The 24,529-nt window shown below is 34.8% G+C and overlaps 2 protein-coding genes across 3 annotated transcripts in view; both read left to right on the forward strand.

The window, feature by feature from the left end:
• The window catches only part of LOC143558517 (phosphoserine phosphatase, chloroplastic-like), a 55,777-nt gene extending 31,804 nt beyond the window's left edge, over window positions 1-23,973 (forward strand). Inside the window, exons 1-7 of one of the 2 annotated variants that reach the window (XM_077047341.1) lie at window positions 20,639-20,830; window positions 22,632-22,860; window positions 22,954-23,086; window positions 23,166-23,273; window positions 23,346-23,439; window positions 23,510-23,713; window positions 23,794-23,973. In XM_077047341.1, coding sequence (XP_076903456.1) covers window positions 22,641-22,860; window positions 22,954-23,086; window positions 23,166-23,273; window positions 23,346-23,439; window positions 23,510-23,713; window positions 23,794-23,919 — 885 coding nt within the window. In that variant the 5' untranslated portion in view covers window positions 20,639-20,830; window positions 22,632-22,640 and the 3' untranslated portion in view covers window positions 23,920-23,973. Of the gene's footprint in view, window positions 1-20,638; window positions 20,831-22,631; window positions 22,861-22,953; window positions 23,087-23,165; window positions 23,274-23,345; window positions 23,440-23,509; window positions 23,714-23,793 lie in introns of those variants that run through there. The other variant, XM_077047342.1, reaches the window with a different exon arrangement.
• On the forward strand, window positions 423-11,159 carry LOC143558508 (PLASMODESMATA CALLOSE-BINDING PROTEIN 2-like). Its single transcript, XM_077047335.1, has 4 exons — window positions 423-598; window positions 1,031-1,270; window positions 1,375-1,408; window positions 10,756-11,159. Exons 1-4 carry the CDS (start codon window positions 547-549, stop codon window positions 11,009-11,011), a joined length of 582 nt encoding a protein of 193 aa, XP_076903450.1. The 5' UTR covers window positions 423-546; the 3' UTR covers window positions 11,012-11,159.
• Window positions 23,974-24,529: the final 556 nt, after the last annotated feature.

The raw sequence follows: 24,529 nt of genomic DNA on the forward strand, positions 1-24,529 counted from the left end.
AATATTAGTGCTGACAATTGGGTACCTGTTTAAGACACGATAAGACATGTTAATCAAAGAAGTGCGGTATGTGTTTTTTTTATTTTCTTAAATAACTGAAATTAGTATGCTAGACTCCATCGTTTTCCCTTATTTGTACACAAAACTTAAAACTGTCTTATAGTCATGACATATAAAGTAGTTAAACGAGTGGTATTCATGTTTGATGTTTGTGTTACGCACGTCACTTCTTACCTATTAAACCTGTTAAGACACGAATTGTCAGCCCTGAAAAATATATTAAAATCATATAGTACATTTTATGTCAAACAACCAATCATCTTCTTTAATTCCCTTTCCTAGAGTAGGAATATCCAAATTCAGATTTCTATGCAACTCATAATGCATTTAGTACATCCAGTTACAAATCATGGACAATACAATTTTTTATCTTGACAAAATATTAACCATTTCATTTAAGGTTTTAAAGCTACATCCATACACATACCCTCACTATCTCTCTTCATCTTCTCCAACCTTCTTGTTCTTCTGCATTTCATCTCAACAATGGCTACTCACCTTCTTATTCTCCTCATTTTCTCCATGGTTGCTCACTCTAGTAAGCATTTCTTTCTTTCTTTTCTTTTTTCCATAACCAAATTAAAAAAAGAAAAAGAAAAGAAGATAATAATAATATTAGCAAACAAGATGTTTGTTAGTTATACATTATTATTATTATTATTATTATTATTATTATCTTATAAACATATACATGTTAAGAAAATGATTTTAAATATTACTTTTGCTTGAGGGTTCAAGTCTTGTGTAGATTTAAAGATAAGAAAAGAAAATAATAAAAAAAATGACTATAGACATTACAATATTACATATTATGTAATGTTAACTTGTACTTTATGCTATGAAAGTTGTACATTGCTTATAACTACAATGTCGGTACATGAACAGTCATGCTATATTGACTTGTACTTCATTTTGTAACAGTTGTACATTTTCATATTATTCAACTATATGTACATGTTATGTTGTGTAGGTGGTACTTGGTGTATATGCAAGAAAGGTGTAAATGATAAGGTGCTACAAATGGCAATAGACTATGCATGTGGAAACGGTGCAGACTGCACCCAAACACACCAAGGTGGGAGATGCTACAACCCAGACACAGTCATTGACCACTGCAACTATGCTGTCAACAGCTATTTTCAAGCCAAGGGTCAGGCCCCTGGCTCATGTGACTTCAATGGTGCAGCCATGGTCACCAACTCTGACCCCAGTTAGTATATATCCTTGTACCCAAACACTACATCTTATCTAAATTACTTTTATTATTATTATTATTATTATTATTATTATTATTATTTTTGTATGTATGAACAGGCTCTAATGGGTGTTCATTTCCTTCTTCTGCTAGGTATTTCTTTACGGTTCATTTTTAATAATTATGAGTATTTTATACTCCTTTTGTATTATTGTTTCTTTTAAAGATTTTTTTTTAATAAAAGAAAGATGGTTAAATATGTTAAAGCTAAACAATCCACAACTTGTGTGACACCATGAGGTGGTTCAAGCTAGTTAAAATGTGATAAAAGTCGTTACCTATATTTTGTTAAGGAATGAATGATTATGGAGATTTTGTCTGCCTTGGTGCTTTGGTTAGCCGAAAATTCTTTAGTTTTTTTACTTTTAAGATTGTGGGTTTTCAATAGAATATATATTTTAAAATGCAAAATACTAGATGCCTTTAAGTAAAATCTAATAGTTTCAGGTTATAAAGGCAATGCCTTAATGGCTTGACCTATGGGGCCATAAACTTCGGCTTACCTTCTTATATAGTCGAGTTCCGTCATTGCTTTTATAACTTGAAAGTGTTATGTTTTTTTTTTCTAAAAAGAAAATGGTAGCAATACTTTGTATTTGTAAAATATATATTTTTTTGAAAGTTCAAAATTTTGAAGTAAAATCCTAGAATCCTGGCCAACCAAAGCCACAAGCAGGACAAAACCTCTTTAATCTTTCACTTTTTGAGAATATCTAGGTTAATGGCTTCTTTTATCAACTTTTGACTAGCTTGTTCCACCGTCATGTTGTTACAAGTTGTACCAATCTCCACTAGTCCATTATTACTTTTTTTTTGAAAGCCAAATTTTATAAAAAACCAAAAAGAAGAACACTTACAAGACGTAAGTAAACCTAGGCCAAACAAAAACTTCTAGAAAACTAACTAAATTGAAAACGACACCACTTCTCCCAGTCAATACCCAATCTCTTGTTCCGATTACACACCCAAAGGAATGACATAACCTTAATGTCATTTATAACCTTCACCATCGAAAACGTCTTTTTATTGAATAACATATCATTCTTGTTAACCAAATTTCCCAACACGTAACCAAAACAATTGCTTGAATCAACTCGCACTCCATCTTATTCATCTTGAACTTTGCTGGATAATCTATTATCTCTCGCACAGACTTAGAAAAATTAAACCCCGGTAACTTAACCCATTCAAGAATTATAGCCCATATCCATCTCGCCACCTTGCACCGCACCATCAAGTGCAAGGCCGATTCTGGCGCCGCTTCACAGATAACACATTTATTATCTCCCACATTAATACCCCTTACCAAAAGTGCTTCTTTTGTAACCACCCGATCCAAAAGAAGTCTCCACACAAAACAATTAACTTTGATTAGAATGCATTTCAACCAAAAGTTATCTTCTACCTTTTGATATTTCATATTATCCATTTCCCATCTTAGGTTCTTCACCCTATACTCCACCTCTGATCCCTCCACATCCTTCCACAACCATAAATCTGGCTTGTCTTTCATTTCCAAACCTTCCAACAAACTTTTGCAAGTGGCCAATTCATTTTTTGCTGCAGGAGCTCTAACAGGCCTAGCCCACCGCCAAATCCATCTAATTTCAACTCCTTCCCGAACAGTAAGGGGAACATATCTTTTAATGACTTTTCACCAGCCCATGTATCAATCCAAAATTGTAATTGTGTCTTATCTCCCCTGCCCCACTTGAACTTTAAGCCTAGCTGAGAGATTTAAATTTTCACCATTTGCCCCCGACTCCAAGTTATTAATATTCTTCCAAGTTCCTCCAATAGATTTTTTAACCGGTATGCATGCCCAACTTTGCGTACCTGTGTGAATAGCGGTAATTACTTTGACCCACAAAGAGGAATTGTCATTTTTGTACCTGACCACCATTTTACCAATAATGTCAGGTTAATAGCCTTTAGACTCCCCACTCCCAGCCCACCTCTATCCTTATCTCTAATTATTTTTTGCTAAGCAACCCAACTTATCCTTTCGTTATCCTCGTTGCCACCCCAAAGAAACCTCCTTCGCTTTGATTCTAACTTTCTGAGGATGCCCGTGGGGGCTTTAAATAGCGAGAAGTAATAAACTCCCAAACTTCCCAGAACCAATTTAACAAGCGCGAGTCTCCCACCAAAAGATAAAACCTTAGCTTTCCACTTGGACAGAACAGAGTCAAACTTTTCAAGAATTGGTTTCCAGTTTTTTTTTATGATTAATATTTGCGCCGATCGGAAGCCCGAGATAGACAAAAGGCACTTTACTCGCTTTAAAATTTAACATCGAAGCCATGGAACTGACCGTTTCAAAATTTACTTTAACCCCATACAAAGAGCTTTTTTGTAAGTTTACTTTCAATCCGGACGCCAAATGAAAGCATCTCAATATACGTTTCAGATTAATAATATTATTCTCACACCATTCACCAATGAACACCACATCATCCGCATAAAGAAGGTGTGACACGAGAGGACCATTGTGCGGTGTTTGTATACCTTTATAGAGACCGGCCGCACATGCCGAGTGCATCGCCACATTCAATGCTTCCATCGCTATTATGAAAAGAAATGGAGACAACGCATCCCCTTGTCTAACCCCCCTCTTTATGTCGAATTCCGAAGTCGGGGACCCATTTATTAAATAGAAGACCTCGCCGTATTAAACGTTCCTTTCACCCACCGCCTCCACCTTTCCGGAAATCTCATTTGTGACATGATAGAATCCATGAACCTCCAGTTAACCGAATCAAATGCCTTATCAATGTCTACTTTAAACAATATTGTACTTTTATTATTTTTTTTACACCAAGAAACAATTTCATTCAAAATAAGTGCCCCTTCAGTTATGTTTCTCCCCGATGCATATGTCGATTGTTCTTCACCAATGATCGACCCAATTACCCCTTTCATTCAATTCGCCAGAACTTTTGATATCATCTTCGGGATACACCCGATTAAGTTTATTGGTCTATAGTCTTCAATTTTTTGTGGATCATTTACCTTAGGCACAAGTGAGATAAAACTCGAATTGCATCCATTGCTTATCATCGCATGTGTGTAATAATGATCTAGAATTCCCACCACATCGCCTTCAAACAGTTGCCAAAATTTTCTTATGAATTTAAAAGTAAATCCATCCGGCACCGGTGCCTTTTCCCCACCGCAGTCCCAAATAGCTCGTTTGATTTCATCTTTGGTGAAAGGTTTAATAATATTTTCTGCTTCCATTGTCGATAACCGAGGTAGCCCCAGATTAAAGAAAATGGGCCTGTCTTCTAAAGGCTCAGAGAATTTGTTGACAAAAAAATCTTTGACCCCCTCTTCAATCAGAACCGGATCTGTTACCCACACACCCCCAAAATCAAGCCCATTAATATTGTTTGTTTTCTTATGGCAGTTAATAATCTCATGAAAATAAGCAGAGTTTCCATCCCCATCAATAGCCCAGTTAATTCTGACTCTTTGTTTTAGATCCAACAAACGACACCTTTCTAACTCTGCTAATTTTAATTTGCACTCCAGTCTTTCATTTACCTCACTTTCCGTAAGGTCTTTTACCTCAGACAACGAATCCAACTCATTAATCTTTGCCGACCATTTACCTTTCTGATCAATCTCCTCCTTATTCACCAAAAATCTCCATTTCTTTATAGCATTCTTGCAAGCTTTTAACTTCCTTGTGAAACACAAGTCCGGTGGACCCGACACTCTACACCCCCTAAACGCCTCTAAAATCACTCCCTCCAAGTCCTTATTCCTCAACCAAGAGTTAAAAAACTTAAAAGGTTTCGGACCACTTTTAATATCAACACACGAAAGAATCACTGGTCTATGATCCGAGTATTTTTAGGCAATGCTAATAATGTTGCATTAGGCCATGCAGTAACAAAGTCATGACCGACCAGAATACGATCGATTTTACTACACTTCCCTCCAACCTCCGACAAAAAAGTGAACAAACCCCCACCCATCTTGTACTCAGTTAAATCTGCTTGAACAATAAAACTATTGAAATCTGACGCACTTACCGCACAAAAAGCCGAATTCTTCCGTTCAAATGTATCCCTAACACAGTTAAAGTCGCCTAGGAAGATCCAAACCCCGGCCTTCTCATTTTTTAGGCTGTTCAATTCCTCCCACAAATCTTTCTTTAGTGATGTCTCCTGAGGTGCATATACGTTTACCACAAAAACCACCCCATCTACACCTTTCATTGTACCTTCAATCAGAATGTAGTTACGAGTACACAACGTTTGTCTTTTCTTGAAAACTTTCTCATCCCGTATAAAAATTAGACCACCAGATCTGACCGTGGAACCTTGAATCTCAAAATTAAAGTGAGAATTATCCCAAAACCCTCCAATATTAATTTTTGAAATATCCACCATTTGTGTTTCTTGAATGGCAATAAAATTAATCTGATGTTTTGTTTTGATGCCCCTCACCTGCTCCATCTTATTAACATCCCCTGCTCCGCGTATGTTATAAGTTAAGAAATTCATAGTAAACCAATAAACCCCTCTTCACCTTCGATCAGATCACCCACCCTATTTTCATGACCCGACACCCTAAAACCCACATCCTCCCCAACCACAATCGTTCGACATACCTCAACCTCTTTCTCTGATGATCGAATTCGTTCGGATTGCACTTCAAATCCGTCTTCAGAAAGATTTTCATCTTCACTAAAATTTAGCCTAGTCTTCAACTTCGAAGCCAATGAAGCCTTCGAATACCACAGGGTATCTCTCAGTTTTAGAGAGTGCTTAGGTCTTCTTTGTGACGAAGTAGCGTTTATGACTCTCCTTAGAATAATCGAGTTATTTCCCCAAGATTTTACCGATGTCCCCCGATTGAGATCAGGTTTCCGAGCTTCTCTTCCTACTTTCTTAATTAACTCCTCGAGGCTAAAAGGGTCACTGCCCAATTGAGAACCCCATGTATCCTTCTCCACAGGTATCTGAGTTTCTGGAACCAGCCCCTCGGACCCAACAGAATTAAACAGGTTGTTAAGCCCAAGGTCAGTGTCCCCGAAAATGGGCCTACCTATAGGAGGAGGTGGAGTCAAACATGGATCTGCATCAGAGCCAAAAGACTTTGCCAACCTGACCACCCCATCATCATTTAAACTGCCCCTTTCAATCCTTGAAGACCCCCCTTCAATCTTTGTGGTCGCCTCGTCAATCCTTGAAACCACCTTGTTGGGACTATCCAACGCATCTTCCGCCGCCGAAATCGTCTCCTCATAAATGGTTGATCCTCTCTGTGACCCCACCTTTTCACCTTCCATCCTCTTCGCCGGAGACCCGAACGGAGACTTGTCGGTTGTAGAACCACCACCCCCCCCTTTGTGAAACTGTGACTAAGGATGTCATTCCACCAATTGTCCTTTATTTCTAACACCGATAACCAGTGTACCTGATCTTTCCATTTCACCCTCACTGTTTCATCAATTCGATTCACCCTATTAGTAACAATGCAAACATTCTCTCGGGATAAGTCAGTATCGCACCAATTGGCTACCGAATCAGATACAACTTTGCCAAGACTTTCCCCAACCATGTTAAAGAATTTTCCATCCCATAAGTCCCTCTAATCTGTACCCACGCTAACCGTTCATACTCAACAAGCTGCCCCTTCCAAATTTCTAACGAGGTAAACCATTGTTTCCACCAAACATGTCTATCCGTGATAAAATCATTTGCAGTTTTTGAGCAACCGAATGTTAGAAGGACATTCAACCCTCCGACATACCTTAATTGGGCTTGATTTCCTTCTAATTCGTTGAGGCCTTTCTTCAATGAATACATTTTTCCAAGATCTAAAACTTTGCCGATCAACGATACATTCTTCCAAATCTGACAAGCTGTACCCTCCGACTCTGGTAACTGAATACATGAAGTCTTCTCTTCACCCACTTTAATTCCAAAATTTCCCATTAGTACAGCACCCCACTACTAGGTTTTCGCCCATTAGTACATACCTGTGTTCTCACCCTTTCCTTAAGCCTTGTGTATATTATCTGTTGTCTTCCGCCGTAAATGGCTTGCAACCATAGAGTTCTCCACCTTCAATAATTCCTCAATGTCTTTTAAATTTCTTGCCTCTTGAATTCGAATCGTTGCCCAACATAATCTCTTTTTCTAGGTATAAAAGCGTCTACCAGACTTACCTTTGTCTTGAAAGCTTTCCATAAATCGACACCCCTCTGGAATACCAGAGATAAAGAAGGTAGGTATCCAATGTCCATGTGGTTTTTAACCATCTGGACCTCCATAACTGGTGACAGTCAATTGTTTGACTTCTGTTCTGATAAAATCAACATGTGACCAACACGTATATCCTAAACCCGTTTACATGTGTGCCATGGGACTCATATGTAACAATATTTCGTAAGGCTCCGTTACCGGTACCCTACTTTGGACGTTGGATTTACTCATAAACACAGTTCTAAATATCAGAGTTAATTAAAACTTTACGCGGAATATAAAACTTTCATAAAACATTACATAATTCATAACTTGTCTCAAAACATCCTTTGTCTTTCAACATTAAAGTATTAAAATTAAAACATCATGAGTCTTCAGATGCCAGACTCTTATCTTTCTGTCATGTGTCCATCTCAAACCAGCTGCCTCAATCTGTTAACCTGCGTGCATACTAAAAGTCAGCTACGCTGAGTGAGTTCTAGTTAATCAAACATAATACAATACATACATAACTACATACTTTCATACTTTCGTTTATAATATACTTACTTACCTTCGCACTTTCTTTCTTTCATATACTTACCTTACGTTTTAAAGAGCATTACGCCATATAACCTTCGCATATATTATTAGGGTATGCAACCCTTTATCCTTCGCATATATTATTAGGGTATGCAACCCTTTAACCTTACCTTACCTTTCATTATCATATCCATACGTTTAATACTATACACAACATAATTGTACATACATCCGTATTCATATACACATATCATACATACTACACTATACCTGCCTTAACAGTACATGCAATACCCGAAGGTCATTCACGTACTGTCAGACATACATACATATATATCAAGACATACACTTACCATTTAAGGTAAGTGTATTAACATCCACATCGAGTATGCACACAGCCCCGAAAACATAACAGGGAAATGGGGCTAGAAACTCACCTGAAGTCGGTTACGTTCACCGTTGATGGTAATCCCTTTCTTCAGTTGTGCACGGCTGACTGTATAATAATTACACGTATCAATTAACTATCACTACTCATATCATCTTTCTAGTCTTAGCTATTACCCACAACGAACGGGGGTCCGGGGGCAGCGCCCCTGGCAGCGAGGTCTAGGGGAGGCAGCCCCTAGCAGGGTCCAAGGGGCAGAGCCCCTGGCTGGGGTCGAGCTGCCAGGTCAGCTTGGAAAAATTTTATTTACATTAACTATCTTAACGCATTTTCCATTAGGATTTTAATTCATTTCTCAGCGAACTTAACTTTTGGCGAGCTTAATATCAAGCGAATTTAACATTAGCAAACTTGTATTAGGCGAAGTTCAAAGTGGCGAACTTGTATACAAGCGAACTTAATCTTGGCGAAATTAAGCATCCAGCGAACTTAGCTCAGGCGAAGTTATAGCTTGACGAACTTATAACTAGCGAAGTTCTCATCTAGGCGAACTTACAACTTAGCGAAGTTCACATCTAGGCGAACTTACAGCTTAGCGAAGTTCACATCTAGGCGAACTTACAACTTATCGAAGTTCTCATCGAGGCGAACTTATGCAGGGATTAGCTGCAAGCGAAGTTGCCCAGTAGCAGCCCCTGTTTGACCTTAACCTCCATAACCACCCCCGTTTCTGCCGGTAACCCTCCGATATGGTGTTAACCCTCCCCGCGAACAGTCCCATGGTCATTTTCAGGTAAAACTTGGCCCGGAAAGACAATAAGTTTGGACCTTTAGGCTTTAAAACGTTTAATAACATAACTACGGTTCATCCTAAACGAGCCGTTTATGTTTACGGGTTCATTAGATTTGTTTTATCATCAAGTTTACATCTTTACGTTTCGCTTATACCGATCCATTCTCGTTCTAAGTTTCGAGACTAAACGCTTATAAAAACGTAAACTTTAAAGGTAAACGACATACCTCTACGAGCTCGGGCTATCGATCTTGTATTTATCTCGTGTAATAAAGATCTTCTTGAACTAGCGTATAATCGATCCCTAACTTCGCTCAATCTCACTGCCGCGTATATGTGTGTAGGTGTGTGTGTTAGAGAATAAGATGGAAGGAATGAGGGTTTAGGGTTTAAGGGTGGTTTAAGGGGTATTTATATCCCTTAAAGCCCATGGACTTAAGGCCCATTACCCTTGATCCATCTTAATTAGTCTAAGTCCATGATTTATAATTAATACTAATTAATTATTTAAGCTCAATAACTAAACACGACTTTCTTTATTAAATACGAAATTTTAGGATGTTACATATTTTTGAAGATAACTAACATTATATAAAGAGTTATATTACAAGATTTTCTAGCCAAAACTATTGATATGTTTACAAGATTTATATTCTGGTTTGTTGACTATCAACTGTTTTTAGTGATTTATGAGTGTTATGACTCGTAAAACAAATGGATGTAGTGGGTTTACCGAGGGTATCCATGGATCATAGCTCTTTTTTTTTCCTGATATATTAGATCTATATTCTTTTTCTATAATAAGAGTGTCACAAATAAGTCAATTTAGATGTTTATGGTAGAGATATGATGATGTAGAGGCAAAATGGATGTTCTTGCGTAAGAACGTCTAATAGTACGAGCCTATGTTGTAACTTATGCATTGAGAGTGTGATAATGATTGGTGAATTGTAACTTACGCATTCGAAGTTGTATATTGTTTTAGTTTTCTTCTATTTTTTTTAATAAGGTTTAAACAATTAGTTATAAGAATTTTCTAATGGAACTCATGAATGAGGAGGTGTTTGGGTAATTGTCAACTTAAGTTGTTTCAAAAGCACTTGTTCCATTTTGGCATTTTCCACTTATGAAATACAACTTAGCTTATTCTAGTACTTAGATTGTGCTTGTATCTCACCCTATTTTCTTTTTACTTGTTCCATTTTCCACTTAACTTGTAACATTCTCCCATTTTTAAACCAAAAGACAAAAATCCCCTTTGATTTTTCAGGGTAGAGTATACATCATAAAAAAAAGCTTCACTCTTTTCAAAATGGAATTATAATAGTTGCCAAAAAAAGGTATAAAACTTGTGTGGGACAAATGAGATGAAAGAAGTAAAATCTAAAGTAGGTTTGTTTTCTTTTTATCCTTTTTTTTGCTATGTGACATATTGCACAAGTCACAATAGTTTAAACTTTAAAACATTGTTTCTCATTTATAAGGGTGGATTAATCAATTAGAATTATTTATGCAGTGGTACCACCGTGACAAATTCGCCCCGAAACACTAGAACACCAGGTTCCACCACTGTGACAGCATGTGGCACCACCACTTCTCCCTACGGCAACAACCCGACCAACACTGGTGTGTTAGGAGGTGGTATCGGCTCTGGAGTGGGTCCGGGATCAGGTATCAACACGGATCTTAGCCATGGGTTCATGCTACACCATGAAACTAACACTTTCTTGGCCATAATGGGTTCAACACTTGTAATGCTTTTGTGGGGTTGATGAATATGTACAAGTGGTAAGGGTACAAGTGGAATGCATGTGAATGTTTAAGACAAGGTTAAATTTTGGCTTTAATTTTCTCATTGTCTATATTGGGAGATTATTGAGGGTCTATATTTCCTTTTGGTGGTCATGACTTTTTGACTTACGTGATATCTACGAATTTCATCTACTTTTTTTTTATATAATTTATATGTGAATGTGTTATTTTCATCGTCTTCCTTGTTCTCGAACTACAACAACTCATGTGGTTTTAGCAGCGGTTTCAACGAATATTCAATCAACAATATTGCATGACAGAATATTATTGGATGAATTCAGAGGATGAATTCAACGACAACACACAATCTTACAACAAGACCCAATTAAAGTACCAGTAAATTACAATTATGATTCATGTGGTATGCTTGTATTTTAATGCCAGCTAATTTTTTTCAAACGTACCATGTAGCCAGATCTTATTTATCAACACATTTAGTTGTTTATGTTAATTGGCATTAAAGCATCTATTAAGTATATATTGAGTAAGCAACATATTTAAAGAATTAAAAAGATAAAAAAATAAATAATAAAACAAACTATGAATTACCCACACATTGCAGTTGTATTGCGTCATCGTCGACATTAGGGATGAGCATGGTACCGGACCGGTACTGACCGGTCCCGATCCCAAAAATCCATAATTCTTGGTACCGGTACCGGTACCGAAATATTCGGTTTGGTATCGGTACCGGGACGGTACCGGTACCAGAGGTAAAAATCGGGAAATACCGGTACCGTACCGATCCCGAAACTTAAAACTTTGGTACCGATTCGGTACCAATGGTACCAAATCGGTACCGATTTCGGTACCGGTCCCGATTTTGCTCAACCCTAGTTGACATATCCTATCATGAACCGACATCTTGACTTTTTTTTTGTCATGCGTCTTTATCCCTACTACCTCTCTCCTTGATACCTCTCTTTTAAACGCGAAAGATTTAAACAATTTTCAAATCACCAAAATTCGCATTTATGCCAACATTGTCACAAAATGAGAATTTTGTTATCTTAATACGATATTAGATTAATCTAGATGTTACAAAGCCAAAATGGTAGGATTTGACCCTTCATTAATCATGCTTATCAAGTTTCTACTTTATTTCCTTTTTTTTTCAAGAATCTGATATCAACAAAGAACCAAAAATTGCATTACTTACAATAAAGATATAACTAACTACAAGCAACGATCTAGAGCTCAAGTGCTACATTGAAGAAGACATGGTCTGTAACAAGCGTTGATTAGGAAACTCAGTGATCTAAATTGGCTTTTTTCAATTCCATCCATAAGATAATCTCCATCCCTAGTGGCTAAAGTAAAATCACTCACAAATGCACACATCATATATCATGTCATATTTCCACCAATCCTTCAAAAAACATTCATTTTGTCTCCAAATGTACAAACATCCGTAGACTATCTCCATCCATAGAAGCTAAAACATGTTTGATTTCCCCTAATTCTTAAAAAAAAAAAAGGAAAAACATCCATGTTCTGTCAAATTCTACATATACATATACGCGCGGGGGAGATTAATGCGAACATAATATATATCGAGAGAAAACACAAACAAATACAAACTATTCATTTTTTTCAATATTAAAAAAATAAAATATAAAAATCGTATAAATGTAGTGATTAATGTTCCTCTCAATATCTTCTAAAAATAATTTATAGAAATCATATGAACAAATAAGCTTTGATTGCTCGTTTATGTAAATAACTTGCACACATATAGATAAACGATACATACTCTAAAAAAACGTAGTTTAAATGTTCGTTTATATAAATACCTACACATGTATAGGTAAATCGTTCAAAAAAAACTACGCACAATTAGTTTGAATGTTCGGTAATGTGTATAAAAATATTGTTTATGTAAACCGTATAAAAAAATAATTAGAGCTAGTTAGTATAATTGTTTATTTATGTATGGAACCTACATATATGCCGGTAAACGGAAAAAAAAAGTGAAAATATAAGTTTCAGGTGAAATCTAAATTGTCATACGGATTTGCTGGGAAAAATAACGTTATAGGTGAGAGCAATTAAAAGTGCCATAATATAATTGGTGGATGAAATTTTATGACGGTTTTCCCAATCTCACGTGGGAGACGGATTTCAATAGATTGTATCTGGAATTTTAGTTGTTAATAGATCATTTTGGAAACTTATCTCCTCCAAAAGATCATTTTGAAAATTTTCCCGAATCTATTTACTACCAACACCAGTGTTGTAATAATAATTAAAGTTGATCATTAGAGCCAATAAAATTTAATTCTCTCCCTTTTTAATTTGTATTTTAACTGACATTAAATAATGGTATTAATTGTTACTCCTCAATAGATAACACTATAAATAAAGAAAATTAATTATGCCAATTAAATCATATTTCTCAATTGTTTTTATTTTACAACGTATCTGTTTATTTTAATTTTCTTTATACCCCACAAAGTGTTGAAACTTAATTGTTGTTGTATCCAATTTATTTGCAAAAGTATTATAACAAAAAAACTCATTATCACATGTCCAACACCTTACAAATCTCAACGAATATTAGTGAAATACCAAATAACGATATTTACATAAAAACATTACACAATCCTTTTACCACATATTTTTTTATGTTATCACTTATATTCATATTCACTTTCATTTCCATATATATCAAACTTAGCAGTAATATTATAGTTTTAAGGATGCTATATAATGTATTATTTTAAGGCTTTTATTTTAATTTTTTACCCTTCGAAAAAGAATAGTTAAACATGAATTTCGAGGATTTCAATTAATACATAATTAAACAAAGTCATATAGCTTTAGAGCTTTTAATTTTTTTATGTTTTCAACTCTACATGAAGACAATTTTGTGTCTACTCATCTAAAATTATTATTGTTAATTGGTAAAGTTTCAGTATAAAACGAAAAAAAAGGATATTTATGCAAAAAAAAAAAAATTTAAAAATAGTGTATATAACATGAACATGATAATTAAATTTTGGGTAATAAATAAATAAATAAATAAAAAGTGATTGCATTTAATGAAAAGATTTTATTATTAGGTGATAATTAATGCATGATAGCATTTGTTAAGAACATTTGTAAGTTAAGGTGTTATAGACTATGGTACAAATAGCAACACTCTTAAAAGTGTACGAAGTTTTAAACTCCTAGGTTTACAACATATCTTTGTCAGCCGCAACATTTTAGCTACCGGTTCACATGGCCTCCAACCACATGGTAAATTGTTTATCTATTTAGTAGTTTCTGATGTTTCATTTTTTATGTTAAACTTTTGATTGTCAATTCGTAAATTGTGGTTGTACTAGCTCACCTGATTTTCTAAGTTACATTATTTTGGATCTTGTTTATTTTAATTTAGATTACATGATTAATATATATATATTTTTAATTTGTGTACGTTATAAAAAAATCCTGTACAAATTACTCTATAATTGTTTGCTTTTGCTAGACAAAAATCTATTTTATGTTGTGCTTGGTTTAATTATAAATATTGAAGCAAACGATAGTTATTTTATAGCAGTTTTGACAGTAATCTGCCTGTTTTTATTTTACTTCTATTACGTAATCTTGTTTTAAAACACCCGATGATGCATGGATTGATATATAACTTGCTCCATACGCGCTATCTTATTTATTGTTGTGGCTGATCTGTGAAAGATGTAGAGATGAAGGTTGAGGGTGGCGAAGATGTCATATAAGATATTAAAACCGTTGTCAGTCGAGTCAAACCTGTTTGTGACAAATTGGAACGTTTTAAGAGAATTTATTTAGTCGTCTAATAAGAAAAACTGATATCATAATGTTAATTGATAAATGTTTTATACCTTGTTCTAACATATTATTCATCGATTTATTAGTCATCTGTTATAAAGCTATTTATTTTTTACTTATATATATATATATATAACGCTTATTATATCGTATTTATACATGATTATCCCCATTTTATACTTGTTCTCCCGCCCTTTCTCTAACCACGTTTTCTATTAAAATATGACAACAACAACTAAAATGAGCAAGATCATCATCAAATATGAAATATCATACAGCATTATGCATCCAAACGACATACATTGTTATAAGTTGAACTACACGTAGTAAATCCTTAATTTTTAACGCTTTTTATGTAATCACCATTAAGTAGTTAACTGCAAATGTTATGAGCTCAAATCTTAGACACTTTAACTAGTTAATACAAGCTTTAGTTACACATTAGACCACCTCTTCTATGATTCATGATGTTGTGATCTTATATAATTAGTGTATATACACTATAGACAGTACTTTATTGGGACATTCTAATATGTATCTAGTTTTGTAATGACATGTCAAAGTATTTGTTTTAGTTGTCACATGCTTTGTTTTATAACAAAAATGCATATGTTATTGTCAACACATGTAAGATTTGTTTTTAATTGTCACATGAATATCCAATTTTTGAACTTATTGTTTTGTAGGACAAAGTTCGTGAAATATGCGGTGATGTTGGTTTGGTTGAAGCTATGATAACCTGTTGTGAATGTGAAGCTCCACCGACTCGCCAACATATGTAAGATTTCTTTGGTTATCTCTTCTATGTGCTTTCGCCTACTGCACTGCATATTTTGTGATTGTAATTACACTGCATCCAAATACAACATTAACATGTCAAATCATAACCGTTGAAGAATCTTAGCGAGAAGTAAGAATAATAATGTTTATGAAATTAATTATTCCACCAGTACACTTCAGGAACCTCATATCCGCCTTTAGCGACATGCCATCTCATATTCGGTGGTAGAACAAAAAATCTTAAATAAGATAGCATACAATTTACAAGCGGATTATGATTTCCCGAAGAAGCAAAAATGTTATTAATCAGACGAGGTATTGCACAATTGTTAATTACAAGGAAGTAGAGTGAAGCTAATTCTTGGATCATTCCTAATTTGTTAACAAGAAAGATATGCTTTACATGTAAAGGAAAAAAATCCAATGATATAATTCTAGAACGCGAAGCATGTTGTATTGAAAGTTAATCTCGAAACAAGTTAGAAGAGTTTAGTGCAAGTTTATTTTAGTTAATCAGTATTTTAATTGTTGGAGTTAGAGATCAAGTTTATTTTATTATGTGTTTCAATATTGTTAGGAGTTGAGAGTTGGAGTCCTAAACAAGTTAATGTTTGTATAAATATTGGTGTAAGGCAATAGTATTTTGTGTTGTTTTCGTTCTTAATAATGTAAGGCAATAGCCCTGCTTGTGGTGCGCACATATGATGTATATATGTGTGAACCCTCGGGTGGGCAAAAGTGAAATTGCACTAATTTTGACGTTATTTTACTAATCTCGTGAAAATAACGTTAAAAGTGACGGACGGTTAATCAGGCATCATGTAGTGGCGTTGATAGCCGAAAGACAAGGGTACATGCACCGATCAGCCGGTGTCCCGATGATTGAGTGCTATGTGCCTTATGTCCAAGGCTTGATGCAAACTACTATCGAGCCGGGGGTCTCACCGAAAGCAGCCTGTCTATCCTTATAGGGTAGAGGTAAGGCTGTATACATCTTACCCTCCTCAGACCCTACCATAGCTTTGCTATTGGTGGGATATACTGAGTACGATGATGATGATGATTCGTTCTTAATAATATTGAAAGAGTCATGATTAGTTATCAAAAAAATATCGATGTTTTTCGTGTGGCTCGATCCTATTAAGTCCAACAAAAGCGCTTGAAAAGTCCAGCATAGGAGATGATAGGTTACAGATGGTCTTATTATCATTCATAACATTACATAAGTAACTTAGGATAAAATTTCATATGTAACAAGCTTAAATCTTAATTTAACAAGTACAGTTAGCAGCCAACAACATAGAGCTGATTTTGATAGACTACAGTCTAGCAACGCTTTATATGACCTTTGAACCCACATTAGCGACACAGCATCATGCCCGGCGGACCTTATAGGATCGACACACACATATCGCATGCATATCGTGAAGAAAATTTTAATATCGTTAATACCATGACACAATTAATGATTTTGATATAGAGAGGATATCTATTGAGTAAACTTTTATTAATTAATCGATTGGCATGCAACGTTTATTAATTAAACACATGCGATATCTATAATCTCCCTCTCTTTTCAGATACTGCATGAAAGATGTCGTGACGGAAGCACCGTTGTTTTGGTCTTGTGAAGACTGCTGCCTGAAAAGGCTGCCTGTTAAAAAGAGATGTAATTACTAACCCTTCTTTTTAATACTTATGTTTTGCCATTTGTGCATGATTCATGAAGTTTTAGTGACTACAATAATATGCATAATATGATTTTGTCTGTTGTTGTTCTAATTTACTTTTCAAACTAGTTCTCAAGAAGCTAGAAAATAAGGAAGAGTTGGAGACAGGAGAAGAGATGAAAGAGTGTATTAAGTCCCTAAAGAGTATGGAATTTTAAGATGTTTTAATTTTTCATGTTCTTATTGGTGTATCTTTTGTGTTGAAAATTGATACTATTTTATATTTCTAGTTATTGTTTTGGGTTTTACTTCTTAACTAGAAAGTAGTCCCCGCGCGCTGCGGCGGCATTAAAGACGTTTATTTGGAAAGTGATTTACTAAAGTTTGTGGCATTCATTAACATATTGTATGTTTTACATAATATTTAGGTAGTTTTATAAGAGGGTCTTTTAAACACTACAACCTAACTGCTTGAGTCGGTTGAACTAAGCGAAGTACCAGTTTTGGTGTGTTGCTAATTCGTCGATTCTAGTTATGCACGTGTAGGATTTTCTTCATCCCGCAGATGTATTTGCACTGATCAGTGAAGTACCATGTTTGGTGTGTTGCTACTTTGTTTATATACTGTGTGTCTTCTAATTGTTATGAAATTAGTTGCTGAGTGTTAGTATCTACCATCAAATTCTATTACTCTGGTTGATGTGATCGCCACTATATCTCCAGCTGCCGTTTTATCATCGATGACTTAAGAGTTGGAGTAGGAAACAAGTTAATGTTAGTATAAATATAGGTTTAAGGCCATATTATTTTGTGTGGTTTTCGTTTTTAATAATAATGAAAGAGTCGTGGTGAGTTACCAAAAAATACCCGCATAGCGTTTTACCCGTTGGATCTTATTGGATCGACGCACACATATCGCATGCATATCGTTAAGAAAATTTTAATAACGTCAATACCATGACGCAATTAATGATTTTGATTTAGAGAGGATACTACTGAGGAAACTTGTAGTTATACTATACCAAACCTTGCATTGCAACTTAATTAAGAAGTAGTTAAAGCATAAGCACATGCATTAAACATTTAAACTCCAATTGTCATTACTCTTGTTCCACATTTATCTTCCATGCAGGCCTCATCTTTAGTTAAGTCTCAGTTGTCATGGTTTAGTGCACGCAACACGTCAAATTCCAGTATGCTTGCGATAAGCATTCAAGTAACACTTTTTTTGAATGAGTTAATCGATTATGATATTGATACTGACCATAACTTTTTATTCTAAAATATCGACGTGCCTTGAATTGAATGATTGGCATGCAATGTTTATTAATTAAACACTTGTGATATTTACAATCTTCCTCTCTTTTCAGGTACTGCATGAAAGAGATGATGATGGAAGCCCCATTGTTTTGGTCCTGTGATCAATGTTGTCTCAAAAAGCTGCCTCTTAAAAAGAGAAGTAATTTAATAACTCTTCTTTTTAATACTTCTGTATTGCCATTTGTGCATGATTCATGAAGTTTTAGTGACTATAATAATATGCATAATATGCATGATTTAGTCTGTTGTTGTTCTAATTTACTTTTCAAACTAGTTCTCAAGAAGCTAGAAAATAAGCAAGACTTGGAGTAACAGGAGAAGAGATGAAAGAGTATTGAATTTCAAGATATGTTCATCTTCTTATTGGTGCATCTTTTGTGTTGAATAATTAATATTGATACTATCTGGTTACTAGATACTATTTTTTATATTTCTAGTTATTGTTTTGGGTTTGACTCTTAATTAGTTTGTTCTACTTTTGTGTTTTGATTGAATTTAGGCTGCAATGAACTTAAAAAATTTATGTGTTAGTAAATTTATTTCTAACACTTAGAGGTGGCAAAAAAACCCGAGACCCAGGCTGGGTTGTAGTTCCTAAGAAAAATTGTACCCTACCCGGACCCGCTGGAACCGGTTCCACCTCTACCCAGCCAAAACTCAATAAAAACCCGGTAAAAAACCGAACCATACCTTGAACTAGTGTATAAACCTAAGGTGGGCCTCAATCTATTCACATGGGCTTTAAGAACAATAGCTTTGGGTTGGATCTGCAAGTTTTGACTCTGTTTCATTTCTAGTACTTGGCTTTTACATTTCAATTCACTAAATAAAAAATACATTTGTCAATTTGTCCTAAAAAAAGGTTATATTCATTTATGTTATACTTTTCGCTCTTTAGGTCGATACCAGCTTACATGAATCGTCATTAACAATGAAAATCACATAAATCACTTTTTACGTGTAAGGTTTGGTATGAATTTCGTTTATTCCATGTGGTTAAAATCTATGTTAACTTCGCCTATTATAATAAAAATAAAAAATAAAATAAAATGTAGTACAACTCTAACCCTTTTCGACCCCATAAATAGACCTTCAATCATCCACTGTCGGAGTACGCGTCAACACGAAATTATAAATCATAAACCCTAATGCATTGCTCTTGAGTTTTTTAACCAAGGAAATAAAAGGAAAGGAGAGGGAAGGATAAGAAAGGGAAGGGAATGGAAGGAATTTTTTTTTTTAATTAGATGTGTTCTTGAGTTGAAAGGAGGAAATTAGAGGAAAGGAAATGATAACTATGTTATCCTTAGTAATCAGCCCATTTTTGAGAGGATAACTTATTAGAAAAAAAACATCAATTTAATCTCTCCTAACTCCTCATACTCATTTTCTTTCCATCCTAAAAAAACTCAAGAACACTCATTTTTTAACTATCCTTAGTTTTCTTTTCCTTTCTCTCATTTAAAAAAACTCAAGAACAGGGCGTAAGGGTATTCAGAGTACTCGCTGAACAACCAGACCAAATTCGCATGCCACCTAATAAAATATGCAAACCAAATGGCCGTATACACCTTCACAATCGGTTACCCACACCCGAAGCCCCTACTCGATCGGCCGCAACAATGTAGCCGATGAAACCAAACAACCCTAGGGCTTACACGATGAATACATTTGTTAGAATTTGTAAATGATTTGGGTCGGTCTTAGGTTTGCACTCAAATTGATGACAAGGAATCACGGGCTTGGACTCAAATTGGCCGGTTTTGGGGTTGGGCTCAAGTTTATCTCTATATATATCACGTTATATAATTATAATATTTGATTATGTAATAAGAAAACTCGAGTTGCAGCCTGTAGATGTAAGTCCACCCCTAGAATCGAACCACATTATAGTTCTCTTGTCGATTACATTTTCGTTTATGTGTGTTTATCATTTATGCGTGTGTTGTCACTTTCGCAACGCCGCTAAACAACATTTCATATCATCATTAATTGATTAATATTACATGATACCAACCAGGCCCCTGTGGTTGGTGAGATCCAAAAAAAATCCCCAACAAATTCTCAAACTTTAAATACCAAAAAGATTAACATTTGAATCTTATGCAATTATAATAAATTAATAATCTTGGCGTTATAACAAAGCCTCAAAGATTCTACAAGTCTTAAACTTTACAACGATTCTTTCTGACTGAAACATCTTCAAATCTTCTGGTAAGTGTTGGTCTGTTCTCAAGCTTTGATTTTGATTATTAGGGTATTGGTTTCAAGGTGCAGGCTTTAGTTATATATTGTTTGCAATTGAGTTTTTTTGGGCGCCCACCAAGTGTTTGATGAAATGCCTGTGTATCCAAATTGGTATTTAGTAATGATCAATTGTGCATTAACACCCATTAAGGGATCTAGCTTCTTATTCTAGCCAACTTGGGTATTACTGTGTGTTAATTGCGTGCTGTGTGTGGGTTGTTTGTAATTCTAAGTAGTTGGTTTTGAGTCTTCTAGGTTGATTGTTTCGTGTTCATTTTCCACAATTGGTTGGTGTATTTCGAGCCCTGAATCGATCGGTTATCCTCTACTCTTCCTCGCCTCTCTCTAGATCGAGGCTGTGTCGGTCTGCTGCGTCTTTTCTTATCAGATTAAGGTTTGAGTTTAATAAGTCATCATAATTTTATCTTTCAAGGTTAGATTTTGATATATTTTTGTATCCCACAGCTGACATAACTGGCCAGAACATGAACAGTTCTCTTTAATAAAGTTTAACAAGTCAAATGAGATTTTTACAAATTATGCCCCCCCCCCCACCTTTTACTTTATGCATTATATCAGCACAAATTGTGTCAACATAACTTGGGGTGAAATGGTGCTGATTTCAACACCAGGGATAATCTTGATGCATGTTAGTTTATTCGGTTGAATTTTTCATTGATCTTAATTTGCTTGTTTCTAAGTTTTAACTTAGCATTATGGGATGTTTTGATGTTGTTATGTTGTTTTCGTTCTTTATTTCCTGTCTCAAAATCCTTCTATTTCGGCTAGAAATGAGCCCATGTTGTTTATTTGGTTTCATGATGATGTTGTTGCCTCCCTAGTATTTGGTCAGATGGAAATGAAATTGAGATTGATGATGCTGTTGAAAGGAAAAATGAGTGATTTCTAGTAATCACTGTGAAGGAAAATTGAGGACTTCTTGTCTGAATTCTGCCTTTTGAATAATGCAGTGAGTTTGTGATAAATGTAAAAAGGTTGACTTGAAGCAAATTGCATATTTTTTAAAACAGCCTGTTTCAAACGGAACCAAAATGACCATTTTTTAAAGCGGCTCATTTCATCCGTACCCATTTTTGTCAACCTGCTCTAACTCGAACCAAAATGGCCATTTTTTAAAACAACCCATTCTGACCACAACCCATCCCAACTAACTCGTATTCACATGTGCATCCTCCAGTAACTGATTGTTCCGCATGCCTGTTACATCTTTTTTATCATTCTTTTGTCAATAACTATATCAGGTGTTCTGTGTTGTAACTTGTAACTTCTCTTCTTGAGCATAGAGACATGGAGTGTAGTTACAATAAGAGTCTTTTTTATCATTCTTTTGTCAATAACTTAATTCCTGTCAAATTGCCAGAAGAGTTTTTGTTTTAGTCGGATAATTGAACTCGTATTAGTTACAATAAGTTATCAGGTTAATTTTGTTTTGTGCAATAGTTAATGACTTTTCGTTGAAGTACATAGAATATAACATGAAATGGATTTCCTTTACATGTGTCGGACCAAAGCTAGAAAGAGATGCTAAACAGTACACGTTCAGCGTTCTTGCCAAGGACTTAAGCATTATGTTGAAATTCAATTATTTTTAAAAGCTCTAAGCTAATCGTTGTGCACGACCTATCATGTTAAATTTCATTGGAAAATGTTTCTGCGTAAAGAGTATTCAGCTTGTATTATTGTGTTGCATTTAACATTTTAACAGTTATTTGTTTAGGGTTAAAATGGTAATTTTTCTTGATGACAGGTAAATTTGATGGAAGGGCTGATCAGTTCCCGAATAATTCCTATTCGTGGTTACGGTACTCAGGGAAACACAGCTCTCTTCCCAACACATACATCAAACAGAAGAAGAGTGTTTTATGGTCCAATCAAGATGATGGCGCCTACCAACTCATCCAACTCAAAAGCTGGTTCTGTTAAGCCATTAACCGCCTCCTCATTGGGCCGATTAGACAACACATTACCATCAAAAGGTATTTCATATTTCATATAACATTAACATAATCTAAATTGAAAAAAGTCAAATAAATATGTTTTAACTGGATTTTTGTTAAACAAACATTCAGAGGTTCTTGATTTATGGCAAAAGGCTGATGCTGTATGCTTTGATGTGGATAGCACCGTGTGTGTGGATGAAGGCATTGATGAACTTGCTGAATTTTGTGGAGCTGGAAAAGCTGTTGCTGAGTGGACAGCCAGGTGTGCTCAGTATTAAGATCGGTTTTCTCATTTCTGCATTTCGTCCAGTTTTTTTATTAATTTAATCGTGCGTGCGCAGAGCGATGGGTGGTTCGGTCCCTTTTGAGGAAGCATTAGCTGCCAGACTTGATCTTTTCAAACCTTCATTATCAACCGTCCAAGACTTTCTTGAAAAGAGGCCCCCAAGGTATGATGCTGTTTGGTTAACACCTGCATACCGGTTGACTTTAAGTTGATTTTTTTTAATTGATTTTGGTAGACTTTCTCCTGGCATAAATGATTTGGTTCAGAAGCTAAAGGAAAGTGGTAAGACTGTTTATTTGATATCGGGAGGTTTTCGTCAAATGATCAATGTAAGTTATAGAGAATTTATAGTTATTTAATAAAACTATATTTGTTGACTTATTGACTTGTTGCTTGTAGCCGGTGGCATCAATCCTTGGGGTACCAACTGAAAATATATTTGCTAATCAACTATTATTCCATAATTCTGGTGAATTTGCCGGATTTGATGTAAACGAACCGACTTCAAGAAGTGGAGGGAAACCAACTGCAGTTGAATTAATAAGAAAGGTTCACGGATACAAGACAGTTGTAATGATAGGAGATGGTGCCACTGATCTCGAGGTAATGATAATAATCTATTTTTTGTAGACCAAGTGGTTGACTTGTAAAGATGCATTAATATTGTTTTTGTTTTTGTGTAGGCTCGAAAACCAGGCTGCGCTGACCTGTTTATCTGCTATGGTGGTGTCCAGCTTCGGGAGCCCGTTGCTGCAAAAGCGGATTGGCTTGTGTATAACTTCAAAGATTTGATAAACTCTTTGGAATAACAAGCACTTTCTCTAATTTTTTTGGAAGGATTATTTATGAGTGCGTTTCTTAATGTTAAATGTACATCATGCTTTTATTCAAATGAATTAAATTAGTCCTTTTATTTTGAAATTAACAATAAAAAAAAAGAGTGCTGATTGCTTCTATTTTGGTAGGTTTGCTGTAATTTTGCTTTTCTTGAAATGAACAATTATGAATTTTATTTTTTTAATGTTTTACAGCTATACAAAAGGAGGTTATAAATTGTATATAGCCCACACATTAAAATATCAAAATATATTAATAATGTTATAAAAGAAAAGATCAATATCCTTTTATTTCTATAATTATTAATCAGTAATTATTAAAAAAAATTAGTGAAAACTGGCTTTAATTTTCTTTATTTTGTTCTCACACAAATATTTCAAATTGAAATATCTTTTTTTATATTATTGTATGAAATTATTTGTTGCATATTACATACTAAGTATTTTAAAATTTAACAAAAGATTGTCATGAAATAAAGTTCTTCTAGAGTTACTACAATGGTATATTGTAATAAAAATATATAAATTTATATATGTAAGAATAAGGGAATTTATAATTAATTTATAAAAAAAGGTAGTTTCA

This window comes from Bidens hawaiensis, unplaced genomic scaffold, assembly GCF_021521415.1.
Source record: "Bidens hawaiensis isolate Kalapana, Puna unplaced genomic scaffold, B.hawaiensis_p1.1 tig00019550_1, whole genome shotgun sequence".
NCBI classification, from domain to species: Eukaryota; Viridiplantae; Streptophyta; class Magnoliopsida; order Asterales; family Asteraceae; genus Bidens; species Bidens hawaiensis.

Excerpts from the sequence above, each read along its gene's own strand:
- LOC143558508 (XM_077047335.1), top strand. The coding sequence starts at position 547 with ATGGCTACTCACCTTCTTATTCTCCTCATTTTCTCCATGGTTGCTCAC. Across the intron at positions 599-1,030 it reads CTCCATGGTTGCTCACTCTA|GTGGTACTTGGTGTATATGC; the intron begins GTAAGCATTTCT and ends TATGTTGTGTAG. Across the intron at positions 1,409-10,755 it reads TCATTTCCTTCTTCTGCTAG|TGGTACCACCGTGACAAATT; the intron begins GTATTTCTTTAC and ends TTATTTATGCAG.